The 19,342-nt window shown below is 43.8% G+C and overlaps 1 protein-coding gene across 3 annotated transcripts in view; it reads right to left on the reverse strand.

The window, feature by feature from the left end:
* asz1 (ankyrin repeat, SAM and basic leucine zipper domain containing 1) overlaps positions 1-19,342 on the reverse strand; it is a 76,267-nt gene that overhangs the window by 18,996 nt on the left and 37,929 nt on the right. For 2 of the 3 annotated variants that reach the window (XM_078948267.1, XM_078948268.1), the window contains exons 5-10: positions 12,173-12,285; positions 11,822-11,976; positions 9,570-9,688; positions 3,887-3,959; positions 3,703-3,759; positions 2,953-3,065 (exon numbers count right to left, since the gene is read on the reverse strand). In XM_078948267.1, the coding sequence (XP_078804393.1) occupies positions 2,953-3,065; positions 3,703-3,759; positions 3,887-3,959; positions 9,570-9,688; positions 11,822-11,976; positions 12,173-12,285 (630 nt within the window). The remainder of the gene's footprint in view (positions 1-2,952; positions 3,066-3,702; positions 3,760-3,886; positions 3,960-9,569; positions 9,689-11,821; positions 11,977-12,172; positions 12,286-19,342) is intronic. The other variant, XM_004086224.5, reaches the window with a different exon arrangement.

Raw genomic sequence — 19,342 nt, forward strand, 5'->3', positions numbered from 1 at the left:
ATTTTTTTAAATAAAAGATATTTCTGACCAATAATAAAATGTGTACAATATTGAATATTTCTTCAGCGGAGCGCCTTCTTTCATTCATTTGCTTAACCCGCTCTATCCCCTCTATAACCTGCGTCCGGCTCTTTCATCCTTGTGCGGCGCTGGAGCGCCCCGACTATCGTATTTTGCGCTCTCTGTGTAGGACACACTGAGGAGCACGGGGGAAACCAACTCTCAGCTACAGAGGATGTGAACAGGTGAACAGGTAGAGAGGAAAAGCAGGTAGAGAGGCGGAGGAGGGGCTTTGGCTTCAAACTCTGTCAGAGAGATGCAAACACGGGCGTCAGATTCAGACGCAGCTTTCCCTGCAGGAGTTGAAGCAGAGACTTTCTCTGGGATGATTTTATGAACTCACACATGGAAACATGATTACCAAGTAGAACTCTTCAAAATAATAAACCTGATCTCTCCACATTCTCAGTTTCTACCATGCATTGATAAACACATCGCTCCATGCAGCGATCAGACCAGAACCAGTAACTCCTCCCAACGTGGCCGCGGTATCATCCTTTAAAGAACATAATGTGCATTTGCAGCGACGTATGCTTCAGATTGGCCAATCTACATGTCAATCAAGTCCCGTCCTTCTCAGTGAGGATTTTGATTGGCTGGTGGAATTTAAAGAAGTACTTTTTTTTTAAAATCTTTTCTGGACCGCGAACTACACTCATGTCATTGAAGATCGACTTTTCGATCGATAGCGATCGACGTAATGAGCACCTTTGAATAATATATACATGCATAATATATATAATGATGTCAAAACGGGTTGTGGCTCCGGGTGCTTTCTTTTTTATTAGGGGCGGTCCCAAATGGCTCTTTGAGTAAAAAAGGTTGCCGACCCCTGCCCTAAGGGGTTCAATCCCTAACCTTATCCCTAAAAAGGGGATAAGGTGAAAAAAAGGGGGGCTAAGTCCCAGGTCCCCACAATGTTGTTCACAAAATGACTGAAGCCCTTTTTAAACTGCACCTATCAGCTATGCGGATTGATGGATTTTTAGATGCTGTTTTATGACTGAAAAAAGAAATCTAAACTAACTTAGATTTGCTCCTGGTGCATTTTTTAAACACACACTGAGTATTTGTGTGTGTGCTTAAGCAGTCTCTTCGCTAGCACGTGTGTAAGAAGGAGGAAAACAGAGCTCCGGCAACAAGCGCACCGCGTGAAGATCAAAAAGCTGAGTGCAAGTGAGTGTGAGCGCGCATTCAGTTTGTGCTACCCAGTTAGGGAGAACAGTAAAAAAAAAAAAAGAAAAAAAAGGTTTCCTCTAAAATGACAGTCTGGTTCTTTTATTAATCCACTCTGGAGGCTCTGAGGGTCCGAATGGAGCGTGAATGTGCTGCGCCTTAACACCCGTTGCGCCTTTTGTATGTGTCAAAGACTGAAAATCCCGCATAACTGAGAACCATGCCCTATAACCTGGTGCCTCCCATGGTCGTGAAAATACGGTAGGAACAAAATAAAAATAGCAAAATTGAACTTTATAGGTTATACATTAATGTAGTTCTTGAAAAAAATATTTGATTAATCCTAGTGACAGTTCACGGGCAATTTTTCCCAGGTTTGACATGACCGATCCTGACCCTATCGTAAAAAAAAAAAAAAAAAAAAAAAAAAAATCGATTTTGTTTAATCCGTAAAAGTCATGAAATGAGCCAGAAACCCCGCTAGCATTGAGCTAGCTTGCATGGCTAGCACAGGAAAACATTGTTTACAATGAATGGCCCTGGCATAAACATCTCTTTTCACTAGCAGCTACTGGTGGAGCTCATCTGACAGTGCTGGCGTCCTCCGGTTACTACACCTCCCTTTGCCTGCTATTAGTTTATCTAGGAGCAGAGAAAGATGATGGGAAAACTGTTGAGGCACAATTGTCGCTACATTTAAGCTCTCAAAAGATTGTGTAAAATCATAGACTATTTCAATCTCCTCCACACTCCCACAGCAGCTGCAGTGAAAAACCAAAACTCTCAACAGTTCCACATGTAATTTTTGGTAAACACCCACTCTGACAAAAAAATTCTGTTTTAGGTTTTTTATTTTTATACTTTTGGGTTGGGGGTGGGTGGGGCATGACTTAAAAGTGAATTTCTGACCAACTCCTGTCACTCTGCAGAAACTACATTCTAAAAAGTGACAACTTTTTTTTTCTAACTAAAAACACCACGATCACAATTAAAAGACTGCTGGCGATGCTTTTACAATAGATTAAAAGATGATCGGACTAGGACTTTAAAACTAGTTGTAAGAATCTAGAATTTGATGTTTAGCTGGTCACATATATTGAAGTCCCACTCCATTCATCTTTTTATTTATTGTTAAAGTGTTCCCTGTGGTCTTTTAATTCTGATTTTGTTGTTCTTAGCCAAAATAATAAAAACACTTGTTTCTTTCTAGGACAAAGTTTCTGCAGAGTGGCAGAAGTTCATTAGAATTTCACCTTTGAATTGTGGGTGAGGTTGTTAGCGGATCCACCCATTCCCCACTTCAAGTCATCCATGCTCTCTCGCTAGCTCACAGCCCCTTAAAACCCCAACCTAACATAACTGGCAGAACTAAAATAGTGAGCAGTATTGGAGCTATTCATCAGTACATTTTTGATCCAGATTCCAGCTCAGACGAGTAAAAAAAAAAGACGTTCATGGATCTATTTGTCTGTAAGTGGATGCATCCGAATGTAGCAGAGCAGGGCGCTTGTGGCCTCGCCAGTGTACTTTCTAAATAGCAAATAAGCTCTTTTTCAAACAGCATTTTTTTGTCTGCTCCTGATTCACCATTTAAACAAAGAAATACTCCAAAATGCAATTTTAATTTTCTTTATATACATGTCCTCCATCACTCAAAACAAAACATGTTAAAAACAGCATTTTCATGAGAATGCGTGTTTTAATAAAGCATCTTACCCATTGTAAACCACACGCAACTGGCACAGGGTGTTGAGGTCTATTTTATCCAAGTGGATCTGCTGCACAACATTCAGCACCTTTTCCTGATCCTCTGGGTCTGTGATACCAATCTTAAAAATGGAAACAAAATAGAAATGATGCTTACTTTAACTGTTGTGAGGAACCATTTTGTGGACTGTAATAGTAAGCCTAGTAGGGGTCTAGTATAACGATGAATAACATAAATTGCTGAATCAATTTGTATTTCTATGATCCAAATCGATCTGAGGCAAGGTGTTAATCGAATCTACCTATACCATTATTAAACTATATTAAAATGAAATAAATTGATAATATCAGTATTGGAAAATACCATTTGTATTGTCCCTAATGGATATTAGGTTTATTTCACTATAATGTAAAAACGACCAACACACATGATTGCAGCAAAAACTGATCAGCCAATCATTCCAGTCCAATGTGCGGAAACACTTTGAATTTAGCAAAGACGTGATTAATTTACACTTAAATATCTTGAAAGAAATGAAAGAAATCTGGAAAACTTCACCTGCACTGTTCGTTACCAAGTATTTATCTTTAAGTCACACTGGTTGAAGTTTTGGCAAAAGATGTCCTGGATTCATTTTAAGTCAGTGAATAGGACAGTTCAAAATAAACCAATACTAACTATAAATTGAATCATCAACCACAAATTATTATTATTAAATTATTACAATGCAGGTAATAGAAATGAGGGTTGTTTTTTACCTTCTCAAGGTCTTCCCTCTTCATGGTCAACAGGCAGCTCCATGTGATATCATTTTCCTGCGCTCCAGAAAAAAAACAAGAAAACCAAAAAGAAATTAAAAATGACTCAATTGCAGCTGCAGCTGTAGAAGATGAGTCTGCAAAGGGTGAAAGTCAGTGTGTCAGTGTGAAAGCGAGTACTTACAGTCATGACTTCAGTGAGGTGGCTCAAATTAAGGCCATGTAGAAGAAGCTCTAGATCATTAAGTCTAGTTACGCTGAGCAGAACAGAAAGAACAACACGAGTTTTAGAAAAAAAAAGTAATAACTAATTTGAGATGTGTTATATTACAAAACACAAGCCATTTTAGGCTTAAACTGGGAAAAACGATGAGACATTACCTAAATAGGTCTTACCTGCATCAGGAAGCAATCTGTCTATTTGCATCAATCTAATCTGCATTAATCTAAATCATGATTTGGGATTATAAATGGGTAAAACAAGATACTTAATGGTCAGAAAAGCACCATAACAAGAACAAAACTCAAAGTGAATGAATTGTTGGATCTTCAATTGAAAACAAAGTTACTGGTTTTGGTTTAAATGTGTTTCATAGACAACTAATCCTAGGAAGGGCAATTTGTGTCAACCTACTGCTGCTTGTGATTGGTGAACTGTTGTGAGGTAACCTTCCTATCTGAATAGTTAAAGTTATTTATCTAAAGAGTAATTTATGTATAATATTAGCATCACATAAATTGACCTGATATTTCTGTAATGATGTATCTTTATACATGAAACACAGTTGAACCTGTGCAGATAGTGTGCAGCAGGATATAACAATATGACAGTTGTCATAAATCAAAGGTCTTTTTAGGATCTTCAAGTTCAATTAGTACTAAGCAGGAAAAGGAGATAACACGATTGAAATGTAATCTCAAGTGAAGAGCAGCACCAAAAACCAGAGTGGAATCCAAGAATATAGTCCGCTTGAACAAATGAGTATACCAGTACAGTTCTTATAGAAGAGTGAAGATAAAGTACAGGTAAAGCATGTGTCACGTAATGGTAGAGCTCACTAGAAAATGTAAAAAAAAAAAAATTTAAAATTATGTACAAATAGAAATTACTTTTAGAGCACAAAAGAATCATAAAAAAGTCTAGAGAAATCCCATGAAGTGTGTGATTTAAGTCTTTTTGCGACAATTTCAGGCCAAGATTAAATTAAAAATGCAGCTATAAATGGTATCAAGCAGTGATTTTCAGTGTCACTGTGACTGAATGCAATATTTCTGACTGATAATAGCCTAGCAGCGTCTGCATGGATACACTTGTGAATGAAGTATATTATCACACATCAACAACACCACAGCCTTCAAACCCAACATGGGGTAAACCTAGAACCATCAAGCATCACTGCAGTTGGTATTCAAATATTACACTGACAGCAGAGAACAATGTATGGAATCTTAGGCGAAGAATTTATTGAGGTTTACTCTGAATTAGTGATAAGTATGATATGTAGGTATAAATAAATGATGTGGACAAGCTTCATTCTATTGACAAAGCTTTTTTTGTTGGATCATAATTTTTATTTTAGAAACATGAATAACCCCAATTCAAAAACAACAAATGTCCACGAATATATTTTTGTGGCTTGTTATGGATGCTTAATTTTATTTTGGTTTTCCAAACATCATTATTACTTATTAATGAATCACATAATATTGGTGGCCTCTGACTACAATAATCCACTATTTTAATGTAAAAAAAATGTTTTAAATAATTTGCCAAAAAGGAAAACCTGTTTATCCCAAAAGTCTAGATTAATTGGTTGCTGTGATTTTTCTGGTTCTGTTCTTGTGCAAAGATCCTTGCATCCCAGCAGAGGTGTGCCACCACACAATTTACACTTTACAAAAGAGTGTTGTGATGTCAATTACTGGTTCTGTTCTGTTCAGGCTGTTCAGATTTTATACGGTTTTATTGTTTTGACATTACGACCCCTATGGTGGCTCACAATGTCCTTATTGCACCATGTGATGGCAGCATACCCTGCCACACCCACAAACAACATGGCGGTAACCTCCCTTCAGCATTGCACACTTTCTTTTTAATATTATTTCAGATTCTCTATTCTTGAATAAATGCACACATTTCTTTGAGTTAAAATATACATTCATTATCTATTTTCAATAATTTCTAGCACATGTAAACTTGTTTAGTTTACTTATTTTGGTTTGTTTAATTAATGTCACCTGTTTTTGAGTTGCCAGTACTGAGGGTGCTACTGGTCGCTACGGGTGTGGCTGAGGTTCTGCTCCTGCAGCTGTGCTGTGAGGACTGGCAAAGGAGGAGCTCAAGTCTTCACAGCCTTTAAATACTCCAGCCAGGCAATTAGGAAGGCACCATCTACTGAAGCCTCCAGGGGAGAAACTAATGGACTTATTTAATGTTTATTTGCTTTGCATCTGTTGGTCATTTATTTTGTTCCACTTTTGATGATTTTCTCTTCCACTAAGAGACCAAGTTTTGTGTTTAGTCTTGTCTTTATAGTCTTTGTTAAATGTTTGTCTATTCATGTTAGTTCCCCCCCATGTTTCTCAAGTGGTCTGATCAGCCACTATATATGTTCCCCTGTTGTGTCTTTGGTTAGGTCAGTTTGTTTCTGTTACTTGGTCTGTTCAGTTGGTTAAGTTAAAGTTATTGCCTGAGTTAATTATGTTTCTGTTGACCTCTTTTACGGGCCCAGTTTGTTCATCTTTTTACATTTTTTGAGAAAAATTAAAAATGTCATTTTTGATAAACTTCTGTTGTCCTCATTGGCCGCTCGATCCATCACACACCATCAGGGCTTACCAAGCCTTAATACTGCTGTGGTTTGGTAGATGCTTGCAGTGCATGTATATATCCCATGCTATATGTGTTGTGCCATTACACATCATCTACGGCAATTCCTAACTAGAGATGTCTTTAGCCAGATACACAAGAGCCTGATATCCCATAATATATGCATTTTACCCATTAATTGTACAAAAAAACTGTACAGAGTGAGTGTGACATCACCTATATAAAATGGCTTACTGAGGCTACGTTCACACTGCAGGCTGAAACGACCCAATTCCGAATTTTTTGCCCCTAAGTGGCCCAATTCCGATCTTTTCATGACAGTCTGAATGACACAGATCAGATCTTTTCAATTGCGACCCAGGCCCCGTGGGTTTGCCGTCCTGAATCCGAATTGTAGCCGTTCTTTTCAATTGCGACCACCGTCTGACCGGCCAGGCGACTTGATTCCGAACTGTACGTCATCTACACGCAACAAACGTCATCATTTTGCGTTGAAGTAGGCGGGAACGAGAACGTAAACATCAACCATGGTGGACGATGCTGCTGAGATCAGTTAGTGGAAGGGAAGCGAGATCCCCGATTGGATTAATATTTGGGCTGATCGCTCTTTTCAGGCCAAACTCCAGGGCTCTTATTGCAACTGGGCGGTTTTTGAAAAATTTTCCAGATAAATGGCAGAGCGTGGTGTTGAACCTTTACAGCTATAACTTTTTTTTCTTTCTCCCCTTCCGACCGTCACCGTGCTCAGAAGCGCAGGGGACCCGAGGCGATCCTCCTCCTCCTCCCTGTTCTGATCCTTAGATTCTCCGGAATGGGTTAATAAAGAGTCCATAGCATTTATTTTGGGGGAAACCTTCTTTTATTACCGTCCTCCGTAACACACAACATGAATGCGCGCCCACACTGCCCCCCCCCCCCCCCCCCCTATTCTCTATCGCGGCACGCGCTTGCACACACACACGGGGCGCGCGGGCCCAACACATACACATTCCTCTTCCACAACAGTGGGTACAGACGATCCCGACTCCATTGCCTTCTTAAAATGAGAAGATTGTAATTGTGCTGCTCCTTCGTGAAAATAAATTTAATATTACAAAAAGAGCTCCGCTTTTGACAACACTGTTGTTGACATCTGCTCCGCAAACAAGTGACGTCGTTCACCGTTGAGTATTCTTCTGGCTTCTGCGCATGCGGGTCTCGTTTGGGTCGTGTCACGGTCACACTGGAGATCACAAAAGTTCGGATTTACTTGGAAATGTGAACGGTCTAGCAAACAAATCCGATTTTTTCAAAAAATCCGAATTGAGCATTAAGCCCTGCAGTGTGAACGTAGCCTTAGCTTCAACATAGTTAAGTCAGTTTAAGTTGGCATTTCTCCGTTATAGAGACACTGCAATTTGAAGCCGGATGTCATTAAGGTCTTTGGCCGAGTCGGTCTGAATCAACATTTCTGTGGCAACTACTGTTGCCAAGAGGGGGCGAGCTTGTTGGAAGTCCACACCCCTCCCACTGACAGCGGGCTTGAGAGAATCTGTCAATCCAATCTTTTAAACGTTTGAGGTAGGGGCCGGAGGATACCATGTGCTTTTACTGAGGCATCTGATTGGTCAGTCTGTAACTTCAATAACTTGCACTATAGAAATAATATTATGGAAAAAATAGGGTGAGCAAGAAGAATGGTTATTCTGAGAATAGAAAGACTGAGTAACAGCTGTTTATTTCTCTATAAAAGTGTAGCGGATTTTGGTGTATGGGAGATCATGCACAGGTACTTCCTGTTTGGAACACAATGGGGTTGGGGTTATTCCGTCCAGTTCTCTTATATAGTCAATAGTTAACTTGTTTCTTTCCTTTAGGAAACACAAGTTATACCTTTTCATTTTTGTGAAGCGTTGGGTCAGTGAGCAATCAAACTCCTGATGCACTATGAGGCCACTAAGAAACCAGTGGCATGCTGTGAATAGTTTTTTTTTTTTTAAACAAGGGCTCTTATGTGCCATACTAAACTTTAAAATCCATAAGGCATTTTATTCAATATCTCCAATAGCTACACATTCTAATTAATTAAAAATATCAAATTATCTTCTAAATTAACCCATGTTTATTGACCATCTAAACAAGCAAACCTTTTAAAACATTAATTGGAAAGCTGGTGTTGCACTGAGCATCTGACTGAGTCACATGAGGTGGAACTGAGCAGCTGACCGTGCTGCGTCAGGTATTTAATGGCGGCGCATGCACTTCATTTAGGAAAAGCACCAGCGAGTGACACGCCTCGTTAGCCAGTGTGTAAAGCATGCTTGCTTACCTGTGTGCAATCGAGTAGTCCTAATTCATCTGTTGAAGAGGCAGCCGGTAAGAAGTTACTTTATCTAAGTGTTAGAATATCGCAGTCGCTTGTTTCTTTGTTTGTTCAGTGTGTTGTGGGAACGAAGTGTACGCTTCGGAAGTGTTTGTGTGTACTTCATGTACCAGTCGGAACTTTCATTCTTAAGGACTTTGATGTTTATCCTATGGGTGTGGATTGTAAATTTTGTAAATTTATAGTGGGAAGTTTAATTATAAATGTGATTATTTGCTAAATAATGTGATTTCAAAGCAATTCTTAAATGTTTCTTTGTTTCTTTGTTTCAATTCTTAAATAGGAACGTAATTAAATTAGTTAACGTAAATGAGTGAGGTTGCTAATTAAGTGAGGCACTTCTAATTACATAAATGATTTGTTGTTAATGTGTACATGGAATCTGAATTTTTAAATGTTTATATCTATTATTGTGTGTGTTTAAGGTTTTTACCTATTTACTGCTGATTGATCAAATGGAAATTAAATAAAGATTGAAAAAATGATCTCAAGTGGCAGTCTGATTAAATCAATCTTCAATATTGGATGTTCAGCCCTTTTCAAGTGTGGGAAAAGCACACCAAAAAATTAGGAAACACTTGACAGCTGGATATCCTTTCAAAACACAATCCAACTGAACCACATCAATTAACATGCTTGTGAGGAAAAGGGCTACAAACCTGAGGCTTGTCTTACCTTTCTTTGGTTGGTGGGGTTTCACAGTTGGTTTTAAAAAACCTTGACAGGCTCTCCTCTGTGGAACCAAAGGCCCCAACATTATCGATTTGAGATGATGAATTTAAGATTTTTGCTATCTGTGAAGAGACATGCCAACATATCTTTAGCATCATCTGAGCTTGTGGCTTTCTATGAATAAAGGAGGTCAGAAAATATGACAATGCTTCAAGCTAATACTAGACTGTAAGTAATTAATTTGTACAACAATTTAAAATATGGTTTTAATCCTCAAGTACTCCCAAAGAAAAGTACCACATAAAGCTACCAAATAATGTGAGACAAATTACTTTACACTTAACATTTTATACAGTGACTTCCTTTTCTGCTTCTTGTTTATGACATCAGATCATAGTATGAAGGAAGAAAGCAGCAATTGTAAAAACTGCAGGTCTAGCTTATATTCTAAAAAAGAACAGCCACTGCTTCTGTGCTGTTCTTATCAGTGTTGCCAGATAGTGTCACAGTTTTCCAGCAAAAAAAGTCTTCTGAAAACCGCCAAACCCAGCAAAAAAATACACGGGATCAAGAGAGACAAGAATATGCAGCTGTTGTTTATTTTTCCCCTACTGGACTGATTAAACACCCGATCCAGTGATTTTGATTTTTCAAAGTAAAAGATTGTTCAAAATAAAAGATTGTTCAGACTAATAATAAAATGAGTAAAGTATTGAATATTTCTTCAGCGGACCGGCCTTCCATTCGCTTCAAACTCTGTCAGAGAGATGGAAACACGGGCGTCAGATTAAGACGCAGCTTTCACTGCGGGAGTTGAAGCAGACTTTCTCTGGGATGATCTTATGAACTCAAACATGGAAACATGATTACCATACAGAACTCTTTTAAATAATAACCCTGATCTCTCCACATTCTCCATGTCTACCAAACATTGACATACAGACACCGCTCCATGTAGAGATCACATGATAACATTAGCTGGTAGCCCCTCCCACACATGGCCGCGCTGTCAAGCTTTAAAGAACAAAATTTCTAAGAGGCGAGGCGGGGCGGGGCAGCACACCTCCAACAACAGGTTAGATGACAGAGCCTAGTCCATTAAGCGTCTCTGCCTGGTGCGTTCACGGAGCTCCAGGACATAAAGCTCCAACAGCCTAACTTGGTCCGCTGTTATATATTCATGAGGGAAAAAAACAGCTGAACCGACCCTTAAAACCGCCCAAACTATTTATCCGCCCGAAGTCATTTTTACCCGCAAATTTGGAACCAAAACCGCCCAATCTGTCAACACTGGTTCTTATCTGCTGTCAATGAACCTACTAAGTAATTTCTGAGTTCACTTGCAGATTTTATCATGCAAAAAGTCAGCAGCAGTCAGAAGCTGCGTTTCCATGGACTATCATATTCCTCAAATTGTATTTTTGATACTAAATTCCCCAAATGGAAAAAAGACTATTTCAAAAAACTCGCATTTATTGAAAAAACGTTTTTGTGCTTGGAGGTGGTTTTTGAGGCAAATCAGAATTGACATATTTTGCAAAACTGAAATTGAAACTTTTTTCAATTTAAATGAGTCATATGACCACAGGTAGCCAGTTTGTAGATAGCGATGGCAAAGCACTTCTTAGTAGGAACTGACTGCCGTGGACACTGCACAGCGGGCGCCACCAGAGGTCCCACAGAATCACACAGCTCATCAAAAGTTGAACGTGTCATGGAGGATCGCTGAATCCATAGCTCCTCTGTAAAAACACCTACCATCATTTCCCAAAATGGCTTCATCCGTAGCCGCTAGTGGCGTGGCAAAAATGTGAACGTATCTGCTGTCAATCAAAGTATTGACCGTCGCCATTTTTCTGAATGACTGATTCTGGTTTCTCTTTATTTTATTTATTTATTTATTTTCCACTAGTGTTTGTCTTTGTGTATTTTATTGTGCGGGGCTAATTGAATGTATTTTATTGCATTTGTTTTTGTTTTTATGTACAGCACCTTGAGCTGTCTTCTCGTCATGAAAGGTGCAATATATATAAAATTAATTTGAATTTGATTGAGTGGGTTTGTGCTTATCCGCATAATTATGATTTAATGGAAACTGGCAACACCAGCAGTTCACTCCCCTTTATGCAAATCAAACGGTGAATAAAAAAAATAAAAAAAAGAGAAGGTAATTTTTTTTATATTCTCTTTATACCAACACTGCAATCACTTAAAATATCGTCTTAGTATGGTGAGGCTGGGAATTTTTTAGGTACCTGTGGGTGCTTGAAGAATTCAGCCAGGTCAACTGGGCTCTTGCCGCTCTTGGTTTTTATGGTTTTGTCTACCCCCAGCTGGAGAAGCTTTAGCACTGCCTTTTCTCTTCCATACTTGACTGCTACAGCCAACGCCTGACAAATGGTACCAGCATCATATAAAAAGACCAAAGAGAGACCTGTTAACGTAGATTCCAACATTACAACTAAAGAAAAAGCGGAACCTAACATGCTTAAAGATCTATCTATCTATTTATATATCGATATTTACATGTATACAATACAAAATGAAAATAAACACAAAAGTTTAAAATAGACAGATCATACACACTCTGTAAAGGAAAGAACCTACTGTATATCCACTGCTGTCCTGGACATCGAGTTTTGCACCATGGGCCACCAGCAAGTTAATGACTTTACTGTAGCCCTCCCTGGCAGCAAGCATCAAAGAGGTCATCTGAGACCTGTGAAGTACAACAAACCAGAGATAAGAGATGAGAAAAGGAGTGAAACTTAGAAAAAAAATAGAAATAAAAACTGAAGTCGACTCTTAAGGAATTGTGAAAATCTGAGTATAGAAGGTAGGGCTGTCAACGATTAGTCGATGACGACGTCGGTTTAATGAACATGCATCCAGCTGGTGTTGGACACACCGGATCAGTGTCAGACATGCAAGTAGCGACAGGGAAAAGATTATTTTTCTTTTGTATACTTATGGTTTATTAGCACTTTTTTGCCATCTACAATAGGGAAAGGCTTGGTGCGCAAAGTCAAAGTGGTGGAAATCCCGCTAATCTTGCTCCAGGCATTTTGTTTTTTCAGAGGGCTCTGTTCCTATTCATGTCCGTCTTGGAGTCATACAAATCCCAACGAACACCATCCACAACTATTAATGTCTTCTTTGTGATCAAGTTTTTTTTTTTTTTTAACTTGTCCTGTCCAACAGCTAGGCAGGCAGATGAGAGCTGAGGGCCTCTTGTGTTGGACATATTTTACTTTAACAAGAGGGGTTATTAATCTTCAGACAAACCAAAGGCATGACTGAATAAACCCCTTTTGTAATTGAGGCCAAACTTTATTAATTTCATTTTGTAAGTCTTTGGTGTTGGACCGGACGGAAAATGAAAGAAGGGAAGAAGAGAGAGGGATGTTAGAGAGGGGGGGGTGATAGTGAGAGGGGGGGGTAAGACCATGAAGCAGCATAGAGCAGACAAGTTTACTGGTTGTTTATCATTACGGTACGGTTCAAATGTAGTACAAAAAGGGCGGGGCCTGGGTGGGGCGGGCTGGGGCGCTGCGTGGTCCTCTGGGCTTGGGTGTGGGGGTGCGTGGTGGGGGGGTGGGGTGGTGGTCTGGCTTGGCTTGGGGGGGTGGTCCCTTTGCCAGTGCTGGGGGGGGTTGGCGGGGGGCCCTGCTCGGGTGGGGGGGGGCCAGCGGCGCCGGATGGGCTGCCCATCTGCACCTGGGGCTGGGATCGGCCCTTCCCTGGCTCTGGGACGGGACGGGACAACCCTCTCGGGGCCCCCGGTCGCTCTGGGTGTCAACCGCTTCGGCTGCGGGGTCTGGGGTGGGGTGGGGTGGGGGGCTTGTCGGCCCTGTCCTGTGGGGGGGCGTTCTGGGGGGGAGGGGGGGCCCATTATTAGTACGGGTCGGGGGGGCTAGCGGGTCGGGGTCTCCGCTGAGGCAATCAGTGGTTGCCTCGGCCGGTTGGCCTCCTCGGTCCCGTCGAGGCCTGACCAGAGCTCTTCTAGGGCCGGCGTCTGGGGGTGGGGGCCTGGGCTTGCTCCGGGGGGGGGCGACGCTTTCTGGCTCCTCTCTCTCTGTGTGGGGTGGGTGGTGCCGGGCCTGGGGTGTCGGCGCCTCCGGGGGTGGGCCCCTGGGCTGGGTGGCCCTGGCCCCTTTGCTGGGGGTGGGCTGGGGGACGGCTGTTTGACCACCGGGGGACAGTCTACCAGCTGTCCCCAACTTACCCCCTTCCTTATATAACCTCATATTAGGGTGAGGGGGTGGGGGATCTAGCCTGCGATGCGCCTTGGGGGGGGGCTACTTGGGAGTGGCCCCCCTCCTATGGTTGCCGTATGGAGTGGGCCCCCCCTCTTTCGGTTTTATTTGCACCTTAGACATGTAGGGTCCTTGGTAGGGGGGGTGCTTGGACATCACTGCCAGCAAGCAGCAGATGTCCTCCTGGCACCCTACCCGCCAATTTTAACCGCACCTTAGACATTTAGGGCCCCTTGGTGTGGAGGGTGAGGGGACATCACTGTGAGTAATCAGGAGATGTCCCCTTAGTGCCCTACTCGCCAATTTTAACTGCACCCCCCTTAGTACACACACCCCTCCCCCTTCAATATATACATTCAAACATAAACACACACACATGCACACAAACACCCTCTCAAACACCCATACACGCACACACATTTTACAAGGAAGGTGGGACCTGGGTCCATCTGTCCCCTACCCCTTCCCTGGTGGGGGGTGCGGGCCCCTTGGCGATGGCGGCCGTGTCCCTTGGGTGCCGGCTCCCTGGGCCCGGCGGTGCTCTCTCCGCGCGGTGGGGGGGTTCATATTACACCTGAGCCGGGGGTGTTCGTGTCCCTGGGGGGTGGGTCCTGGTCCTTGCCCCTGGGCGCTGGGCCCCGCCAAACTTCCAACATGGCCGAGCCTGGTCGGGCCATATTTATAACATCCCTTGTGGGCCGCCCTTTTTTCCCCGGGGTTCCCCCCTCCTGGGCGGGGGCGGCGGGCCCCTGCCTTGCTCCTACCTGGACCAACCGTGGGCCGGGTGGGTGGCTGCCTGGAGTGCGGAGCGGGTCTCCCTTGGGGGGTCCTGGCTCGTACCTGGGGTCGGGGCGGGGGGATGCCCGGAACTCCTGGGTGGTGGTGGGGTGCTCGTCTGGGGCTGAGGGCGTCCCTCTCCGGTGGGGCCCTGCGTTGGGCTCTTCCGGCGCGGCGGGGGGCTGCTTTCCTGGCTGGGCTGGGGCGGCGCTCTCTTTCCCTCTGCGCCTCCCTGCTCTCTGGCTCTGGGGGCCTCGCGGCGGTCCTGCTGGCCCTGGCCTGGGTGGCGGTCTTGGTCGCCCGGGGGGCGGTTGTTCCCTGCCTGTTCCCGTGTGGCGTTGGGGGAATTCCGGCTGCCGCTGCTGCTGCGGCGGGGGTATGGGTGTGGGGGTGGCTGGGCGCTCCTCCTCCTTCTTTTCACATTCCACCATCCATTTTAGAAGAACATAAACACTCACCTGAGCACAGGTGTTAGCTCACCTTTGCACTAATAGTTTGCATGATTGAATGAATGAAAGATTTCACACTAGTTGGTTTAAAGGCATAGGTATGCGTTCGTGAACACTATCTGTTTTGTGTGCATGTTGACATGTGGACATTTTTGCGGCTAGCAGGTGTGTTGATAATATTTGAGTGTGTGTGAACAGGCCCCGCCCTTTTTGTACTACATTTGAACCGTACCGTAACGATAAACAACCAGTAAACCTGTCTGCTCTATGCTGCTTCATGGTCTTACCCCCCTTCCCCTCCTATTATCACCCTCCTACCCCCCCCTCTCTCTAACGTCCCTCTCTCTACTAGTGTGAAATCTTTCATTCATTCAATCATGCAAACTATTAGTGCAAAGGTGAGCTAACACCTGTGCTCAGGTGAGTGTTTATGTTCTTCTAAAATGGATGGTGGAATGTGAAAAGAAGGAGGAGGAGCGCCCAGCCACCCCCACACCCAGACCCCTGCCGCAGCAGCAGCGGCAGCCGGAATCCCCCCAACGCCACACGGGAACAGGCAGGGAACAACCGCCCCCCGGGCGACCAAGACCGCCACCCAGGCCAGGGCCAGCAGGACCGCCGCGAGGCCCCCAGAGCCAAAGAGCAGGGAGGCGTGGAGGGAAAGAGAGCGCCGCCCCAGCCCAGCCAGGAAAGCAGCCCCCCCCGCCGCGCCGGGAGAGCCCAACGCAGGGCCCCAACGGAGAAGCACGCCCACAGCCCCAGACGAACATCCCACCACCCAGGAGTTCCGGGCATCCCCCCCGCCCCAACCCCAGGTACGAGCCAGGACCCCCCAAGGGAGACCCGCTCCGCACTCCAGGCAGCCACCCACCCGGCCCGCGGTTGGTCCAGGGAGGAGCAAGGCAGGGGCCCGCCGCCCCCGCCCAGGAGGGGGGAACCCCGGGGAAAAAAGGGGGCCCACAATGGGTGTTGTAAATATGGCCCAACCAGGCTCAGCCACTGTTGGAAGTTTGGCGGGGCCCAGCGCTCAGGGGCAAGGACCAGGACCCACCCCCCAGGGACACGAACACCCCCGGCTCAGGTGTAATGTGAACCCCCCCACCATGCGGAGAGAGCACCGCCGGGCCCAGGAAGCCGGCACCCAGGGGACATGGCCGCCGTCACCAAGGGGCCCGCACCCCCCACCAGGGAAGGGGTAGGGGACAGATGGACCCAGGTCCCACCTTCCTTGCAAAATGTGTGTGCGTGTATGTGTGTTTGACAGGGTGTGTGTGTGCATGTGTGTGTGTTTATGTTGGAATGTATAAATTGAAGGGGGAGGGGCGTGTGTACTAAGGGGGGTGCAGTTAAAATTGGCGAGTAGGGTACTAAGGGGACATCTCCTGATTACTCACAGTGATGTCCCCTCACCCTCCCCACCAAGGGGCCCTAAATGTCTAAGGTGCGGTTAAAATTGGCGGGTAGGGTGCTAAGAGGACATCTGCTGCTTGCTGGCAGTGATGTCCAAGCACCCCCCCTACCAAGGACCCTACATGTCTAAAGTGCAAATAAAACCGAAAGAGGGGGGGCCCACTCCATACGGCAACCATCGGAGGGGGGCCACTGCCAAGTAGCCCCCCCCCCAAGGCGCATCGCAGGCTAGACCCCCCACCCCCTCACCCTAATATGAGGTTATATGAGGAAGAGGGTAAGGACAGCTGGTAGACTGTCCCCCCGTGGTCAAACAGCTGGCCCCCAGCCCCAGCCCCCCCCCCAGCAAAGGGGCCAGGCCCACCCAGCCCAGGGGCCCCACCCCCGAAGGCGCCGACACCCCAGGCCCGGCACCACCCACCCCACACAGAGAGAGGGGAGCCAGAAAGAGTCATTTTTTCCAACCTGATATGATCAAACAGCAGATTTCTGTGTTGATTTATGTTTATATTTTTCTTCTTTTTCAAATTTATTAAAATAGTTTTTTTGGCAATACAAAGAGTTATGAAAATGAAAGATGCTAATCCTTCTTCTATACGATGGCACTCATGTCACCAAGCACACAAAGTGACGGTGAAGCTGTGATTGAAACCTTAAGCCAGACTGATAAATCGGCACATACCTGCTGCCAGAGAGCCTGGACAGGTGTGCAGAACCACACTGCATGCATGTAACTGTCAGGTAGATTACTATCACAGTGCTCACAAATGTTTGAGTTACTGAGACCCATCTTGAACAGCCTCTGTCCAGTGTAGTAAATTCTGTGAAGAGTTTTGAGATGGATTAGCTGCAAATTTGGACTTTTTGTCAGTTTAAAGGTGTTTAGACAGAGTTCTGACCAGAAGCTTTCATCTGTGCTGATGCTCAAATCTGCATCCCATTATGTTGTTGGAAGGGCAATATTGTTATCTAAATTACATAAAAGTTTGTATATTTTGGAGAGAGTTCTATTCATTGAAAAATTAATCAGAGTGGTAACTACATCTGGTAGCTTTAAATCGTCGTCTTTATATTTATACTTTTTAGTCATACTTGATTTAAGTTGCTGATATTCCAAGAAGTTATTTATTCCATGTTTGTCTTGAAGTTCCTGGGGAGTTATGAATCTTCTATCAATAATTACGTGCTCTAGTTGTTTTATGCCCCTTGCTTGCCAAGCTGGGAAGTGAATCATTTTTTTGTTTATAAGGATGTCCGGGTTGTTCCAGATGGGTGTCATTTTGCACGGTTGAATTGATGATTTTGATATTTTGAGAAATTCCCACCAGGCTGTTAAAGTGGCGTTTATATTAATAGTTTTGAAACAATCCTGTTTTTTAACTGTTTGGCTAATAAATGGTAGCTGTGACAGGTTGATCTTTCCACATAACGCCTGTTCCAAGTCTAACCATGAGTTGGTTTCTGGATTATTTTTTAACCATTTTAAGATGTATTGTAATCTATTTGCAAGAAAGTATTTGTGGAAATTAAGTAATTCTAATCCTCCACAGCTTTTTGCAGATTTTAAAGTTTTTAGACTAATTCTTGCAGGTTTATTGTTCCATAGAAAGCTTGATATGGATGAGTCTAAAGGCCTGTTCACACCGGGACGAATTTCGCCGGCGATTTTCGCCGACGTTGAACGCCTCGTGACTAAACAAAGGGCACCAATGAGAGTGTGCACACCGACGCGAAAAAACGCCACGCGCCAAAGCGTCAAAAAAAAAACCCGCCTCGGGTTCGTTTTTTTTTATTCGACCAATGAGAATGGCGCTTTTGCACACGTGTCTGGAGCTTCTGAAGTTACAGTAAAACACAACTTGGGGGCGCTCAAACACAAAACTGCCTTGCTGAGCACACATACCAGCGAAGAAGATAGACGCCAAGTAGCGTCTACGCTGCCGCAAAGAAATAATGACGGACATTCTAAAATATCCCCTTACCAAGTACCAGTTGGAGCTACTGATGCTTGAAATATTCATGTTTTCTTTGTATTATTCTGACAAGCGCGTAAATACTTGCTCTCTTCTTCTGAGTGAAAAGCGACTTTAAGAATCGTAAAGTTGCGCAACACCACCTTGTGTACAGGAGTATTTCTGTTTACATTAAGCGCCATCTAATGTCAGGGAATGAAATTGCATGTTCGCTCGGCTCACCGTCAGCGAAAATCGCCTGGGTGTGAACACAAAAAACGTGGCGAAAAACGCTGGCAAATAACGCCTGGCGAATATTCGTCCCGGTGTGTACGGGCCTTAATGTTTTGAACCATTTTAATGGCGGTTGTGTGGGAATCATTGAGAAGAGATAATTAACCTTGGGTAAGATTTTCATTTTAACCATGGCTACCTTGCCCATAAGGGACAGAGGCAGGTTGGTCCAGCGTGTTAGATCGTCCTGTATGCTTTTCAGTAATGGGGTGTGGTTTAGCTGCACCAGTTCTGATAGTTTGGGGGAAAAGTAGATACCCAGATATTTGATATTTCCTGTTTTAACTGGAATTGTGAGTCTTTTTTCCATATTCCTGTTGAGTGGTAATAAAACAGACTTATTCCAATTAATGGAATAGTCTGATATGAAGGAGAATTCATTTATGATCATTGCTGTTTCATTTACAGAATGTAAATTCCTTAAAAACAGTAATATGTCATCCGCATAAAGACTAATTTTATGATGGCTGTGTTTGGATTTTATTCCTATAATGCTCTCATTCTGTCTTATTGCTGCAGCTAAAGGCTCAATGAATATAGCAAAAAGAGAAGGAGAGAGTGGGCAACCCTGTCTGGTTCCTCTTCCAAGAAAAAACCTGTTTGAAGACTATTTATTAGTTCTAACTGATGCATTGGGT

Source organism: Oryzias latipes, chromosome 6 (assembly GCF_053564925.1).
Source record: "Oryzias latipes strain Hd-rR chromosome 6, Olatipes_Hd-rR_3.1".
Taxonomy (NCBI): Eukaryota; Metazoa; Chordata; class Actinopteri; order Beloniformes; family Adrianichthyidae; genus Oryzias; species Oryzias latipes.